Below are 15,397 nucleotides of genomic sequence, written 5' to 3' on the forward strand. Positions count from 1 at the left end.
TTGGTTTTCAAATGGAGGGTATCTTATTTATTTCTCAAATGTTCTTGTCCTATTTTAACTCAATTCGAGTCCCTTTTTATAGAGAATGAGGGGAAAATCAAGTTTGAAACTCTGTTTATATGGCTAGGGTTTAGGAAACCATTAACATGCACAAGACTTGGAATTCTTTAGTCAGTAAGAGGTGTAATAGGTCTTAGTTTGGTAAAAGCATGACTTGCCTCAATCTTGGTTCAATTTTGGATGGTTTCGTGCACCCTTTGGGATATCTAGGCGTGCTAGACAAAGCTAGTTCAAATTTAGAGCTTCAAATGGCATAAAACATATGGTCATAATGCCTAGTTTTATGCACCCTTTGGGGTACCTTTGGGATTTTAGGGTTTTAAGTCAATTGGGTGGAATTTAATTGGTCCAAGTGGTTTGAAGGAAGTAAAGGTTTGATATCAACCCTTACCCTCTTGAAGTATCATATTAGAGTAGATGAAATGGAAATTTAATCTAATGCATAAAAATGAAATCTTTTTAGTTCAAAGGTCAAATGGCGGGGTCAAGTCATGGAATTTAATGTATTGGAAGAGGTCTTCAGAGATTTAGAAGGAAGATTGTTGGCCCTATATTCAGGAACCTTGGATAGTGGAGATGCATTGACAGCAGAGTTGTTAATTGTTGGGTCTGCTCTACGGATCAAAACTTGCTAAGCAATTCAGGTTTTCATAACCTAGAGGTGAAAGGGGATTCAATGGTGATCATTTCATGGACAAGAAGTAGTACTCAAATCCCATGGATCTATAAGCACACAATCCAATTAATACAAAGCTTAGCAAGGGAGACGAATGTTATTTCTAGCTGGGCAAAAAGAATATCAAATAGGATGGTGAATTCATTAACCAAACAAGGGACCTCTAGACAACAATTATTTTGGGAAAAACTCTAAAGTTGTCTATTGGTGTAATTTCTCAGTTGGAGTTGATAAAATCTTTATTTACTCATAAAAAGAATTGATGTATTGGGATCTTTTGGGTCTTGAAACATGATGGAAAGGTCTAATTGTTCAAATAGGATCTCTCTGATGGTGGATTGGTGGTTGATAAAACTTGATTAATAAGATTTGGTGAAATGGGATCTTGGTTTGATAGTAGGTCAAATGAGGGAATCTTATGAGGAAATTTGGTGGGTAGACACTTTTAGGTGTCTAGAATTTGATAGAGGAAATAGATCTATGATTGAAGATGTGGATTGGGACATTTGACTTGGATTAGGGTTTTGGCTTATAACTTGTCAACCAATGGAAAAACTTGCAACTAAATCTAGCTTGTTTTAGAAGGAAATAAAGGAATTTATTGCTGACTTTATTGCCAATTGTTTTAAGGGTTTTAAACTCAATGAGAGGGCATTGATCTATTTTTTATTGCAAAGCCAATGATTCTGACACAATTTAATCGAAAGTGTTGGATTGGAACCTTTGATGATCCGATGGTTAAATGAAAGAATTTTGATGTGAGGAAGGTGTTAAATCTTGTGAGAGGTATAAATTCGGTAGAAGATTTATTGGTCTTGATTATTTTGTTTTTATTCATCTAGGGTTGTTGGAATGGAACCTTGGTAGTTTCTATGGTTAATTGTTGGAATTTTGAGATTAGATTTGGTGAACAATCATATATAGTTTAGCATTTCTATGCTTAATTTAATTTCAGTTAGGTTAATGTTTAAGATTGCGTCAATTGGAACCGTTGGAGGGGAATCAAGATTAACAAATCTTAGGTGGATTAATTTAAATAAAACTAGCTTAGGAGGGCTTCTATTGACCAAAAAGTTGATTTCTTAGCTAAATTAAATCATACTTGAATTTTTCACCGAACATATCTTTTAAGCTTTATTTGTGGGTCCAACCTTTCCAAGCCAAATGAGAACTTAAGGGCTGGTGGCATTTAGCTCCCCTAATTTTGTTTTCTGACAAAATTACATTTGAAGGCTCTTAACTTGATTTCTTCCTTTCCTTCATGAGAGGATTCTTTCCTTCTCTTAGTTCATTTTTAGTCTACATACTTGTCTTTCAAATATGTTGATGTTCTCAATGAGTTTGTTATCATCAAAAGGCATAGGGCCAATAAAGCTAAGAAGTTCATCTTGAGAATACTTTGAAAATGATTTGTTCTTGTCAACCCATAAGATCTTGAATGTGCAATTGAGTAATTTTACTTTCACTACACTATTATCCAAGTTTACAGATGTCTCTCTTAGAAAACAAAGCTGACAGCTAAGTATTATTATTTACAATTAACCCCATATCTATACCATATAAAGTCAATACTTTTCTTGGTTTTAGTGAAGGTCATAAAAATTATATTTGATTATATAATAAGTATATTTTTACCCTTTACTTGCTCACATGCATAACACATGCCCATACACTAATTATATGTAATATATTTTTAATATGTTCTATTAGTAAATATATAATTTTGATCATTCTACTAGTTTAATATATCAATGAAAAAAGATAGTCTAATCTTATGTGAGCCCAATCAACATCTAATGTATATAGATTCAATTTGTATTTATGGCACCCAACATCTAGTCGAGGAAAAAAGGGGTCAAGGGATCAAGGTGGAAGTTATTCTAGCATTGAGGCAGAATTGAATCCCGCATCCAGCACTTTGGGGGAAAAAGGGGTGAGAAGTTATTAATGGTGCATGGCACTAAATTTTAAAATAAAAATAAAAAATAAAAAACCAGTTGGGTAAATTGTTTATCCACCTCATAGGAGGGTATTAGACTATCAATTTGGTATGTAGCTAAATACTCTCAGATATCTTGAATTACAATAGAATCCAATAGAGCTGCAAATGAGCACATGTATTGTGGTCAATTTACCAATTGGCTGACTTACCCCCACCCTATAAGGACAGTGTCCACATCATATCCCCGCCATGTATCAAGAACATCTCCCGATGTTAGTATTAGAAATGATAATGATGTTCTCAATACAAGGCGGGAATGTACCAGGACGTTGTGGGGCGCAGATCTGAACTCATTAAATACCGACAAACAAATGGGTCTGAATAGCTCTTAGTATATACGGAGGTTTCATAATTTCTCGTAATAAGGCCATGCTTGGCTCACAAAAATTCTAAGTTGCATTGTACTTTTTTATTTTAATGAAAAATCTTCTTTTCTTTTGTTTTTTTATTTTTTTTAAATCAGATCACGTGCATTGGTGGTGATAGAACCCGCCGTTATCGATTCCCACCGGTTGTTGTTTATTTTATTTTCCAACGTGACCAACAAAAAGAAAAGAAAAACAAGAAACTTGAAATGTAGGGATTTTTGGACCGTATGATACCTTTTGAGTACTTTGGCCCATTAAAAGCCCACCTAACTGCACTGAGTTTGGTTGTACAAGATCCACTTGTAAATTGCTTCTCGTTCCATGTAAACCGTATACAACTTGTAGTTGGCTTATAAACAGTTATATTGTCAGTTGTTGTCGTTATAACTGACATTATCTCCAGTGTTTCGTTGCATAGATGGATGCTGCAGTTTGGCTCGGTGTTGGTGGAATCGAGGATACTACCACACACGAGAACCGAGTGGCCACGAGGAAAAGCTGCAAATATGTACATTTCGTGTAGAGGCCAATTGTGAACTCGGAACAAGCGAGTCCCGAGTCCACAATTAGACATGTTCACGAGCCAGGTCGGGCCGGGTTTGGATTGGGCTTTTGCTTTTTATTAATAAGATTTTTTAGGCCCAAGCCCAAGCCCGACTTGACCAATGGGCTTATAATTTGGGCTCGAGTCCAGCCTTCATAAAAAGCCGAAAGCTTGACAAGGCTTGTACAAAGTTGAGAAATGCATGATTTGTACAAACTACAGACTACTGAGTAATAGAAGCTGAAATGCATGATTTGTACAAACTACAGACTACTAAGTAATAGAAGTTGAAATGCATGATTTGTACAAAGTTGAGAAATGCAAGACTTATCGCTGGAGAGAGGGGCGATTGTTCACTGATGACGCGGCTAGCACCGGTGCCTGAGTTTTCCGGTGCTTGAGTTCATTGGTTCTTAAGAATATGCAATAGTAAGTGAGAATGAGAACTGGTGGAGAGAGAGAGAGAGAGGACTCACCATCAGAGAGAGAGAGAGAGAGGATCGGTGCCAGAGCTCGCCTGTCACCTCTGGGACTGAGAATGGTGGCTGCCTGTCTAGGTTCGTGCCGATTCTTGAGAGTGAGGAGAGAAGATAGAAGATGAAAAGAGGGAATAGGAAAGGGTTATCCAGCTAGGGTTTAGAAGAAGCTACAAATGTTGGGTCGGGCCAAGCTTTTGTGACAAATCCCGAGCCCAACCCGTAAAATAGTTGGGCTTGGGCTTTTAGGCCCGAGGTCAAGCCCACGGACTAAAATCCATGCGCAAGCCCATCCGAGGGTCGGGTTGGGTTAGGCCGGCCCGTCGAGCTACCCGCCCCATGACTTCTTTTATACCAAAGGTAACTACGTATCATGGCTCTTCAGAGTATAGAGGGATTTCTATTATTTCCTCTCTTGTTTACTTCTTTATGTTCGGCACTTTTTACTACACTTCCATTCCATTCATTTTGATATACAAATATGTGAAGTGTAAAATCTTGTATTTAGTATTATTTTGTATGCATTTGTATTGTATATATTTATATTTGTACTCCTTTCAAACTGAATCTTAGGCCTCATTTGATTTTTGGTAAGTTATTTACCCAAGTAAGTGTTTCCTAAGAAAGATTTACCCGAGTAAATGCATTTACCCATGTTTTTTTATTTCTCATGTAAATAATACAATGACCATTTTAGCCATAAAATCCATTACTAAAAAGGGCATTTTTATTTCATTCAAGTATTGGCAACTTTCTCCCTAAGTGAAAGTTATTTACCCATCTAGGAGAGGTATCACTTACCCGATTAAGTGTACTCAGGAAAATAAACTTCCCCTGATCCCCATATAAATTTGAAAAAAGAATATGGGTTTCATGGTTAATGGGAATCAAAATCCCATTGACCAACTTTCCCCCCTCTTAAAATCTAAAAAAGAACGTTAGAAAAAAGTATCAGGAAAATCGAAAATGTAAGTGATCCAATTTGTCTATTAGGCTCCATTTAATTTGTGGGATGGGGATGAGAAAAAGGGAATATTCCCTTTTCTCTTATTTGGTTTGAGGGAAATAGAAGGATAGGAAGAAAAATGTGAGATGTGAGATTCCAAAATCGTGGATTTGGGTCACAGCAAAACCATGCGACCCTGGTGGAAAAATTTGAGAAAGAGGAGGAAGTGAGGAACGACTTGAGTTGGTTCGATGACAGTGACGTTAGAACCCAGAAGCAGGAGCTGGAGGGGTTGCACTCCCCTTCCCCGTTCGAACCCAGAAGCAAGAGGAGGTTCAAGTGATGTTCTCTACCGACGTCCTAGGTGGTGCTTCAATTCCCCTTCCCCGTTCGTCATTCGTCGTTCACCGCAACAGGAGCTAGAAGGGTCGCACTCCCCTTCCCCATTCGTCGTCGACAAGCGGTGCTTCGATTCCCTAATTATGGTTCCGAGGTGATGTTCTTTGCCGACGCCCCTCTAAGTGTGAGGATCTTTCATTTCAACAGAGAAGTGATACTGAAATCCAGAGCTAACAAATGGGTCGACAACAGATTAACAATCAAGGCTGAGATTTTGGGGAAACAAAGTAACGATGGCTAGAAACTCCAAAGTGATAATAACTAGAACCCCAATAGGAAGAAAGCTCCCTCTACGCCCAGTTATGGCGTTCTCTACCATTTCGAACTCCCAAGTTATAGAAACCACCAATCAGATGGTTGAGATTTCATTCTTCCAGTCTCTCTGCGCCTAGCTATGGCATTCGGTCACACGAGCAAGAAATCTCCCTCCTTCCAACGTCGATCCGTACTACTTCGGAAACGCGATTCAGAGCATTCCAACGGTCACTTCTACTAGAGAGATACTTTCGGGGGATCTGCAGGCGTGCGTGCTTCTACTACACGGAAATGTAAGCGTGCACTGTTCGAAGGTAAGACATGATGAATAGTATTTTCTCATTATTTTTCCATATATAAAACCAAACAATAGAAATACAAATTTTTACATTTTTCCATCCTATCCCATCTTTTCCCATTCCTCCCAAATCTTCCCCCAAACCAAACGAAACCTTAAGGTATGCACTTAGACCTGTTTGGGAAGGTTAAATTGAAGATCCAGCTAAACCGGTTCAGCATGTTAAAGTGTTAACGGACAACACTACAAATGACTGAGTGACAAATTGACAATACAACAGTCTACTTGACTTTGAGTTCGGCTTCAGTCCAGGCCGGAGGGCACCGTTCGCGCAATTGGAGGACGTGCCACGCATCCTCTAATTCGTGTAAACCGTTGAAGCATGCTTCACGCAGTTAGTCAAGCAAAACTCATTCTCTCCTCTCCTCTCCCTTGACAGCGGCGGTGAACCAGCGGTGGATTCTCTCCTATCTCAGACCTCCACCTCTAGCCTCTCATCCTCTCTTTTATCTTCCCCTCCCTTTTCCTCTTCTTCCATTATCTGTTTCGTCACTGTCGAGATCTGGAACACTCCCCTGTTCAAGAGGAATCACAGCGGCGGCAGACCCACAACAACACATCGATTGGCTTTTATCCCACCATCAGGAGGCGGCGGCGGCAAGCAGTAAGCCCAGGCAAGCACTGAGGGTGCCTGGACTGAAGCCGAACTCATCAGGTATATCCAATGGCCGAATAGGAGTAGGAAAGTCTTGATAATCCGGTGGCAAGGCAAAGTAAGACCGAACGCTCCCATCAGCCAAGACTATTGTTCGCCTCTCGAGCATGTGAGAACCATAAGCTGGCAGCGGAGGACCGATGGTATCGGGTCCGAAAACGATAATGGAGCTCCAGTGGAAGGCCCCGCCGACGGAAAGCGACCCAGTCCGGACAGATGGATAGGATCGAGAGGGGACTTAGACGGGCCTGGTATGACGTCCTCCTTAGTAACTGATGAGGGTTTTGCTGATTTGGTATTGTCGGCGGCACCAGGATTGCGATCAGAGTTAGTAGTATTGCCAGATTCCCACCTGGATTTCCGGTTAGACGAGGATGAAGATGACTTGTGGGAGGAACCATTGGGGTTTTTTCCCGTCATCTTCTGGTTGCCTTTCATGCCGTGAGAACTATGGCACAGCACGCTCTATACGCGCACCGTTCGGCTTCAAGACAAAGCACAGCGGCTGAGGAGGAGGAGAGACGAAGCACAGCGGCTTCAAGATGAATCTTCACATTTTCTAATTAGGAAACCGCGTGGTCGAGAGAAGACAGGGAAAGAGACCTCGTTCCCTTATGGATGGCACGCTTCAGTCAAGTCACACGAAGCTAAAGACGCCGCGTTTTCCTTTGGCACGAACGGTGCGCGTATAAAGCGTGCCGGGACTGAAGATTTTTCACCAATGGCTTAGTTTATAGGCTTGCCATATGGAGTCACCTCGAAAAGTCAAAAGCTGATGTACTTCAGCCCTACCAAATAAGCACTAAATGACAGTTGATTTGGGCTCTCTGGATTTTTTCACTCAACATTGCTTATAGGTTGCAAGCATGGAATTCGGATTAATTGAACAGCTGTTCAACCAATGATGAAAAGCCACTTTGACCCTCCCAAATAAGCATTTAGGGCTTTCATAGGATGACTTCTGACATTACATGAGTGAAAAACTGAAAAGCCATTAGAGATGTTTCAACTAAAAATTCGACTTTCCTATAAAAATCATGTTAGGTTATGTGGTTCAATCAAAGGAGACTTGGTTGCGCGGTCTCCCTCTCCAACTCCAGTCCAGAAAGAACTTGAAAAGAAAAATTTCTGGACTACACGTGATATGAAGCCCATAAGACTATATTTGGTTTGAAGGAAAAGGTAGGAAAAGAAAAGTTTGAAAAATCTCCACAAACTATGTATATTTTTCTATTTTTCTCACACAGAGCATCACACACGGCTTACAGGCACATCCTACTGAGACCACATCTCAGCCCCACAACACATTCCCGCCGTGTATTTGAAACATCTCCCTATGATCATATTAGAACCCATGATGTCATCGAGAGGTGCTCTCAATACACTGGGGGAATGTGCTGTTGGGAACATCTCTTATGTATTATCATTTATGGAGATGTTCTCAGTGCACGGTGGGATTTGCATGTGAGATCGGTGTGAGGTGCGCTCTGTAAATAGCAGATCCCAATTCGTTGTAACAGTAAGTCCATTAAATCACAATTATTTATTTATTATTTTACATTAAACTACAATTTAAGCTATTTAATAACTTTCCCTGGTTCGACAACTTGTATTAAATGCAGCAGCTGGGGAAACCCACCCACCCCTCCGAAAACACCCCTAAGAAAAAAAAATCCGACTATTCCATCTCTCCTCTCTCTTCAAACAAAATGAAAACCCCCACTTCCCTTCTCTCAAAATGTCTGCCAACACTTCTACCACTGTTTCCGCCACCACCGGTGCCGGTACCCGTGGTGGTGGTGGTGGTGGTGGTGGAAGTCTCGGGTACTTCCTTCAGAACCTAAGCAACATTGGTCTTGGTTATGCTATCGCTATTGCTTTAGGGTTTCTTGTCCTCCTATCCACCGTCCTCCTCGCCTCCTACGTTTGCTGCCGATCCTCTCGCAATCGCTCCCGCTCTTCAGACCCGGAAAACCCCGGCTCTAACCCTGACTCTTCACACTCTAATGGCATCATCCTTCCCCGCATAATCTTTGTTGCAGAAGACGACGACGACGACAGCAGAGATGACGACAGCCTCGTCGTGGGGCTGAACCAGGCCGTTATCAATTCGTACCCTAAGTTCCCATTTTGCAAGTCAAAGGATCGAGGTGACTCCGTTTGTTCAATTTGCCTCTGCGATTACAAGGATGGCGAGATGCTGAGGATGATGCCAGACTGTCACCATTTCTTCCATCTTTGTTGCATTGATGCTTGGTTGAGGCTCAATGCTTCCTGCCCTGTCTGTCGCAATTCGCCGTTTCCGACCCCGCTGTCGACGCCGCTGTCGGAGCTTGTGCCGCTATCGCAATATCCGGGGAACCGGAGGAGGTGACCCTTTTTGTGCCCTGGGATGTATTGTTGTTCATCTTGTCTTCGAATGTCTGTTCATTGCATGTAAATTTTTTAGCAGTAGGTGCTTAAAGATTAAAAAGCTTCAATTTTCCTCCTTTCTAGTTTTTTTTTTCTTTTTTTTCTGGGGATTATGAAGATGTTCTTGTTGCTGATTTATGAAGATGCAGAGATGATGTTTTTGTTTTTCTTTTCTTGGGATTTGATTTTACTTCACTACAGATTGACTGAATTTCATGTTCTAATACCTACTTGAATGATCAGAAAGAAAGACTTCCAATACCTACTTGATGTCTTCCCTGCAACCTCTTTGCCATTAACATACACAGAATGGTAGTTACTCGCAGTTTGATGGGTCCAGCCTAAGAAATCTGAAGTCATCCGGGATCAGCACAATCGACTGATAACAACTATCAATTCAGTGTTTCTCTTTCAGCTGGGCTTGTAAAGCATCTTAGAGAGGCTACAACAACGGTGCATTGTGATGGGATTGAGTTAATTGGTTGATTGGCTTTAGATTATGAACTCTGGAGTCAAGGAGTGGTTTTGCTACAGACACCCAATTATTTCTAACACTAGCAGAGCTGTGGTATGCTTTGAAGGTTGTATACTCAATAGGCAGATTTCTCAGTGGCTCTTCAGTGTTGATTGCCAAAGAAACTAACGCCAAATATTAGAATTTTTTTCTTATTGATACCCAGAAATGATATCTTGCTCAAGCAAAAAGCTTAATCATTTTTTTCTGACAGAGTAAGAACCATTTTAACCTTCAACAAAAAAAAAAAAAAAGAGTAAGAATCATGTTAAAGATCTCAAACCTGGGAGAAACTTGGTGTAATACATTGCCAAGCTTGGGAAACATGGTTCTCAATGATGAATTGCTGGTTCCCTTGACTATGATATCTCGTTTAGCTCAACAAGATTACGTTATGCCAGCAAGAATGAGTTAATGATTTGAAAATCTAGGCCTGTTTAAGTTTAACTGCTGCTTTTTGCTTGAAAATTCATAAGCTAGATCATAGTGGTCAAGGCGCTAAGGTGAGGCTAGGAGATAGGGAACTGCTTTGTTGCACTTAGGTGTTGACGAGGTGATGTTTTTTAAATAAATAAAAAATCTGAATCTACCCTAATTCTTTAGGGCCAGTTTGGTTTGTGTATAGGGGCTGGAATTGGAATCGAAATGAGTTATTCTGATTCTAACTGTTTGGTTAAATGGAATCGGAATTTCATTCCTGTTCCCGGTGGAATGGTCTATCCCCCATTTCTCACCCCTTTCCTTGGGAATGAAATCCCATTTCAGCTGATTCCAGTTCCATTGGGATTCTTGAGTCTATTCCAATTCTGATTTCGATGGATTTTGATTCTGATTCCAATTTCCAAATGGACTCTTAATTTTCATAGCAATTGGCATTCATCTTTCATTAATTATTCACAATGATCCGGAATTCTGGATGAAGTAATGAAATATAGAACTTCTGCTCAGTGTGAGAAGAGTGCAAATGCAAATGATTTGTCATGAATATTTGCATATGCACACTTCCCAAAGGGAGGCTTCATATCAAAACATATAAAATCAACATTAATACCCACAGGAGAAGGGGTGGAAGAAGGAAGAATAAAGGACATTTTATACAAAAACAATTGGGTCCTTGGGAGAGATGAGCCATCATCGGTGCCTTGTCACCTAGTTGTTGCCTTGCAATGAACCAAAATTGAGTGGTCGATGGACTACACCGTAGCGACTTGTTTCAGTTGATGGCACGCACATAATCACCTGCTTGAATGATCCCCTGGCTTTCCGCTATTCTGATCATCTTCCACCATTCCCTGCCCCCTCGCCAACCTCCCATCCAGTCAAATGGATGGTCTGATATGTTGAACTCTTGGGTTTGAACGACAATAATATGTTGACCGGAGGCAAACAAATTCAATGTTTAGAAACAAGGGAACAGAGATTAATTTTTTTCAGCATTAAAAAGCTTTCTATAATCGATAGACGACGAGACGAGAGGTCTCTGATGGTAACGTAATGTTACTTCATATTGTTTCCATGGATGATGAAATGGGCCCCAAGTGTTTGCTGGTTTGCCAATGAGACTATATTCCATAAATCGAATAGACCTAACCCTAATAAATAAAACCCTATAGACCTCCATCAAACAGTCATTGGATGCTTGTACTGTTTGCTCGCATGGCGTCTGTTGGACAAAAAAAAAATCATTAATGTATTAAAATAACTGAATTAAATAGAACGAAGTCAATGCATTGGAGGATGACCCTAGCTACTTGGTTGTAGCCTTGGTAAGCGGTTTTGGGCACAAAGAGGGTTTTCCATTGGAGAGGTAGATGTCGATTTATGTGTGGTTCAGGCTTACTGTTTCTACTTTCTCCTGTACCGGAGGAGAAGAAGCAAAATAAAAGATTGAGGCCTGGTTTTGTGCTGGGTCATGATGGGCTGATGGCGTGGGGCTGACCATTCTTGAATAACTAAAATTAATTAATTTATCTAATGCATGTCCATCGATGATATCTTTCTCCTTATTCAAGGAGTAAGGAGCAGAGTCATCAGACTGAGCAGTAGAGCACTACCGCCTATTAGTCTATTACATTCACACCCTTTATTATTTGTGCATGATTGCTTTTTATTTTATAGTGTGAAAGCAAATCATTTGGATTACCAAAAATAAAAAAAGAAAGCATATCATTTGGTAAATATTAAAATTTGAGAAACTCTTGGGACAATTCATTAATTTCGAGTTCTGTCTACAAGAACTTTATCCACGCCTACCCACAATACACTACCCCTATGAATTGGGAATATCTCTCCCTGCATAATGTTATGTAGAAGATGAAATATTCTTCATGTGTGGCTGCGATAAACATGGACAGGAGATCCAAACTCTCTTTTTTAGTATTTTTTTTTTCTTTTTGATGCCAGACATCACCTTTTTTAGTTAGAATTTGCTCAAAATACATCAACTGATGAAAAAACACTAAGAAAGTGAATGGGTATGAAGGCGATGTACGTATGAAAGAACAAAATGGGATAGACTGTGGCAATAGAAATCTTAGGCAAAGTACTTTCTAAATGATAGTCTCCTTGAAAGTAATTGTGTTTTTTGGGTAAAGAATTCTTGAAAATAAATTTAGGGCATCTTATTGGAGCTGGTGGAATAACTTTGTAAAAATCAAAGTTGAAATCATATTTATGTATTTCCATTGCAACACTTCTCATCGTTGTCATCATCATCATCATCCAAGCCTTATTCCAATTATATGGGCTCGACAATGTGAATCTTGTTTTGTCATTCCGCATTGTTCAATGCCATATCCATTAACATTAAATTAAGGGTACTTAAATCATTTCAAATTACTTCATCCCATATCTCTTTTGGACTACTCTTAACCCTTCTAGCCCATGATCACTTCTTAATTATGGGTGATTTTGGTAGTCTCAAGCACAAAACTTCAGCTCTTTTAGCTTTTTGTAAAAACTATTTGATGAGGAAGGAACATCTCATGTAGTAATGTATTGACCATCCACATTTGACAAAAAATGTAGTAATTCGGATTGAAAGAAACGAGTGTAGAGAGTTAAGTTTAAATTACCTCTTGATCATAACTGGTTAATTCTAAATCAACCCTCCACATCGCATCCAAAGCATCTCATTGTGCTATGTGTATGTTGCAAGGTAGCACGTATGCATATTCTCTACTCTATATTTCTAGAAAAAATCTATGCTGCCAAAATGAATTGATATTGGAAGGGATTTGACCAATCAAAACCCTCTAAATTTCCATATACTAGTTGATTGGTTACAAGTTTGTCCACTATCATGTCTTTTTTATATCATAGTCAAACCCATATTTCTAAGGTATATAAGCAAGCTCTTTCACGAGACAAAATCAGCTCCCCACAAGACTGCCCCCCACAACGTCCCACAGCACATCCCAGTCGTGTTTTGGGAATATCTCCTGATGATGGCATCATCATTCCTGGTATTATCATCGGGAGATGTTTCCAAAACACAGCAGGAATGTGCTGTGGGAAGTTGTGAGGACAGTCTTGTGGGGGGATATTTGAACTCCTCTTTCACAAAACCAAATGTGCAAGTATCAAGGTAAGGGGATGAGAAGAGAATTCGGTTCCTTTGTTAATTAGAATTGGGACTTTTACCTACGGATGAGAGAGATCAATATCACAATAATCTTATATCTCCACCGTTATTTATTTATTTTTTGATAAAAATTGAAAAAAAAAAGTTCATTGAGCATCCCACCAATGAAAACATATCAATCAAAACCCTTTTCATATTGTAAGAACTTTCAAAAGAATGGATGTATATGATGACTATTGATGAGATTTAGGTATATATATATTTTATATGAAGAAGTGGATATAAGGGTCTCAGAGGTGGGAACAGAGCAAGGTGTACATAAGGCTGTGTTTGGTTTTAATGCAAATAAATTTGCACTGATGCAAAACTATGGCAGTGCAAATGGTTTGACTGTAAATTTGACCTGTTTTTGTTTCAAATTTTAGCTTATTTTGTTTGATTGCAATAAAAGTGATGTAAACTAAGAATAAAGTAAAATCCAAAATAAAATTAAATGAAAATTTCTCATTTTCATCATTTGCACTCCCATGCATTTGTATTAGTGCAAATAAAATTGCATTGCAACCAAACACAGCCTAAAGGACTTCATTCAAGGAGCAAAAAAGTAAATTTTGACTTTTTTTTCCCACAACACTAATTAGACAAATCTATCTTAGGACTATTTTAGAACTCAAAAGAAATCCTTGAAAAATGTTGTATCAATTGATAAGAGGAATGAGTAAACTGTTGTAACAAATTATGCGATATACTTCTAATGCCAATAAATATGAATCCGTTCGTTTTTTTTTTTCTTTTGGTAAAACGTTTTCATCTATTAAATCTCATGGAGGAAAGCACTTCCCACAAACCTAACTAGGAAAACTATGGATCGGATGGGAAGAGATGGGATAAGGTTAGGTTGGCTTCGGCCTACCTAAGGGTTAGGCCTGAGGCTAGCCTAAAAATAAATAAAAATCCCAAACTTTTGGGCCAAAGCCGGTCTAAGGACTGAAAACTAAGCCCAATTTGTGCAAAATTATAGACTAACTTGGTCTACGCTCGGGTTAGGCCCACCCAAGTTACACCGCCAGCGAAAGATGATCTTATAGACATGGGAGAAACAAGTAACAATAGTTAGTGATGTTTTGGAGGAAGGAAGGTTCTTAGTTACTTTCAGAGAGAATCAAAGTTGTAAAGGTTCATGGATGATGGCCCTTGGGAATTCATGAACAAATAGTGCTTATTGATCGGTATGTTTAAGGTTTGGGTGTTGGAGAAGTTCGTCTTAATCATCTCATGTTAACAGAACAAGATTCTGTTGCAAATTTCCGGAAAGTCATTCTGGACTTTATTTTGTTCTTCTATCTAATTTCCTTGTGATGGAATTGAATCACGATTCGTTAACATTTGGTTATAGATTAATCGCTTACTATTTCAACAAACTACAAAATCCATGACTCGGATTGGATCTATGAAAAGTGATGCTGCTCAATCCTAGGTAGTGCACGAACTGAGGAGAGCGACCAAATAATCCTTGCTGACTAGGCAGTGCCGAGTTTATAAGGACGGTGCCACGCTATGTAACCTGCGATCAAGAGAAGTAGTCAGAGGCCCGAGGAGTTGTCCCCGGGTAGACACTCCGACGCTCAAGTCAATGAGAGGGTGGTGAATGGTCGGGCCGAGTAATGAGGGTGTTGGTCCGAGCAAAGTAGCAGTGTGGGTGCTAGAAGTTGGGGATCCCTTACCTTGAGCATGGAGTACCTTTTTATATCCGGGGTTTCGTCTCCTGGTCAAATTAGAGTTCCAGGATAATTGGGATAGAGCTCTCCGTCGGGGTAGAGTCCTACTCCTCAGCGAAGTTGTCTTCCCACCCTTATCCGTAGTCGGGCTTATCCGCGTGGCATGTAACTAACGTGGTTGGAGGGATAAGGCGGGGGACTACGATAGTAACATAGCTCGTAAAGGATATGCCGACGTGGCTGAGCTGAGCTGACGTGGTCGAGCTATGTTAACGTGGTCGATCTATGCCGACGTGGTCAGGCAATGACTGGGTAGCCACGTGTCTCTCTGGGCCAGCTCAGCCATGACCAACACCACTCCCCCAGAGTCGAGGGACGAGGTTCTCTTGTTTCGTTGCTCGACTAAGGAACTTCCGAGCTGTTGTCTCGTC

At 40.0% G+C, this 15,397-nt stretch overlaps 1 protein-coding gene across 1 annotated transcript; it reads left to right on the plus strand.

Moving 5' to 3' along the window:
• Positions 1-7,939: 7,939 nt before the first annotated feature.
• Positions 7,940-9,346, plus strand: LOC104593457 (RING-H2 finger protein ATL67). The gene has a single exon (XM_010253301.3). The coding sequence runs from the start codon at positions 8,478-8,480 to the stop codon at positions 9,111-9,113; it is 636 nt and encodes a 211-aa protein (XP_010251603.1). The 5' UTR covers positions 7,940-8,477; the 3' UTR covers positions 9,114-9,346.
• Positions 9,347-15,397: the final 6,051 nt, after the last annotated feature.

The sequence above is a fragment of the Nelumbo nucifera genome, chromosome 7 (genome assembly GCF_055504915.1).
Source record: "Nelumbo nucifera cultivar China Antique chromosome 7, China Antique-T2T, whole genome shotgun sequence".
In the NCBI taxonomy this organism is placed as follows: domain Eukaryota; kingdom Viridiplantae; phylum Streptophyta; class Magnoliopsida; order Proteales; family Nelumbonaceae; genus Nelumbo; species Nelumbo nucifera.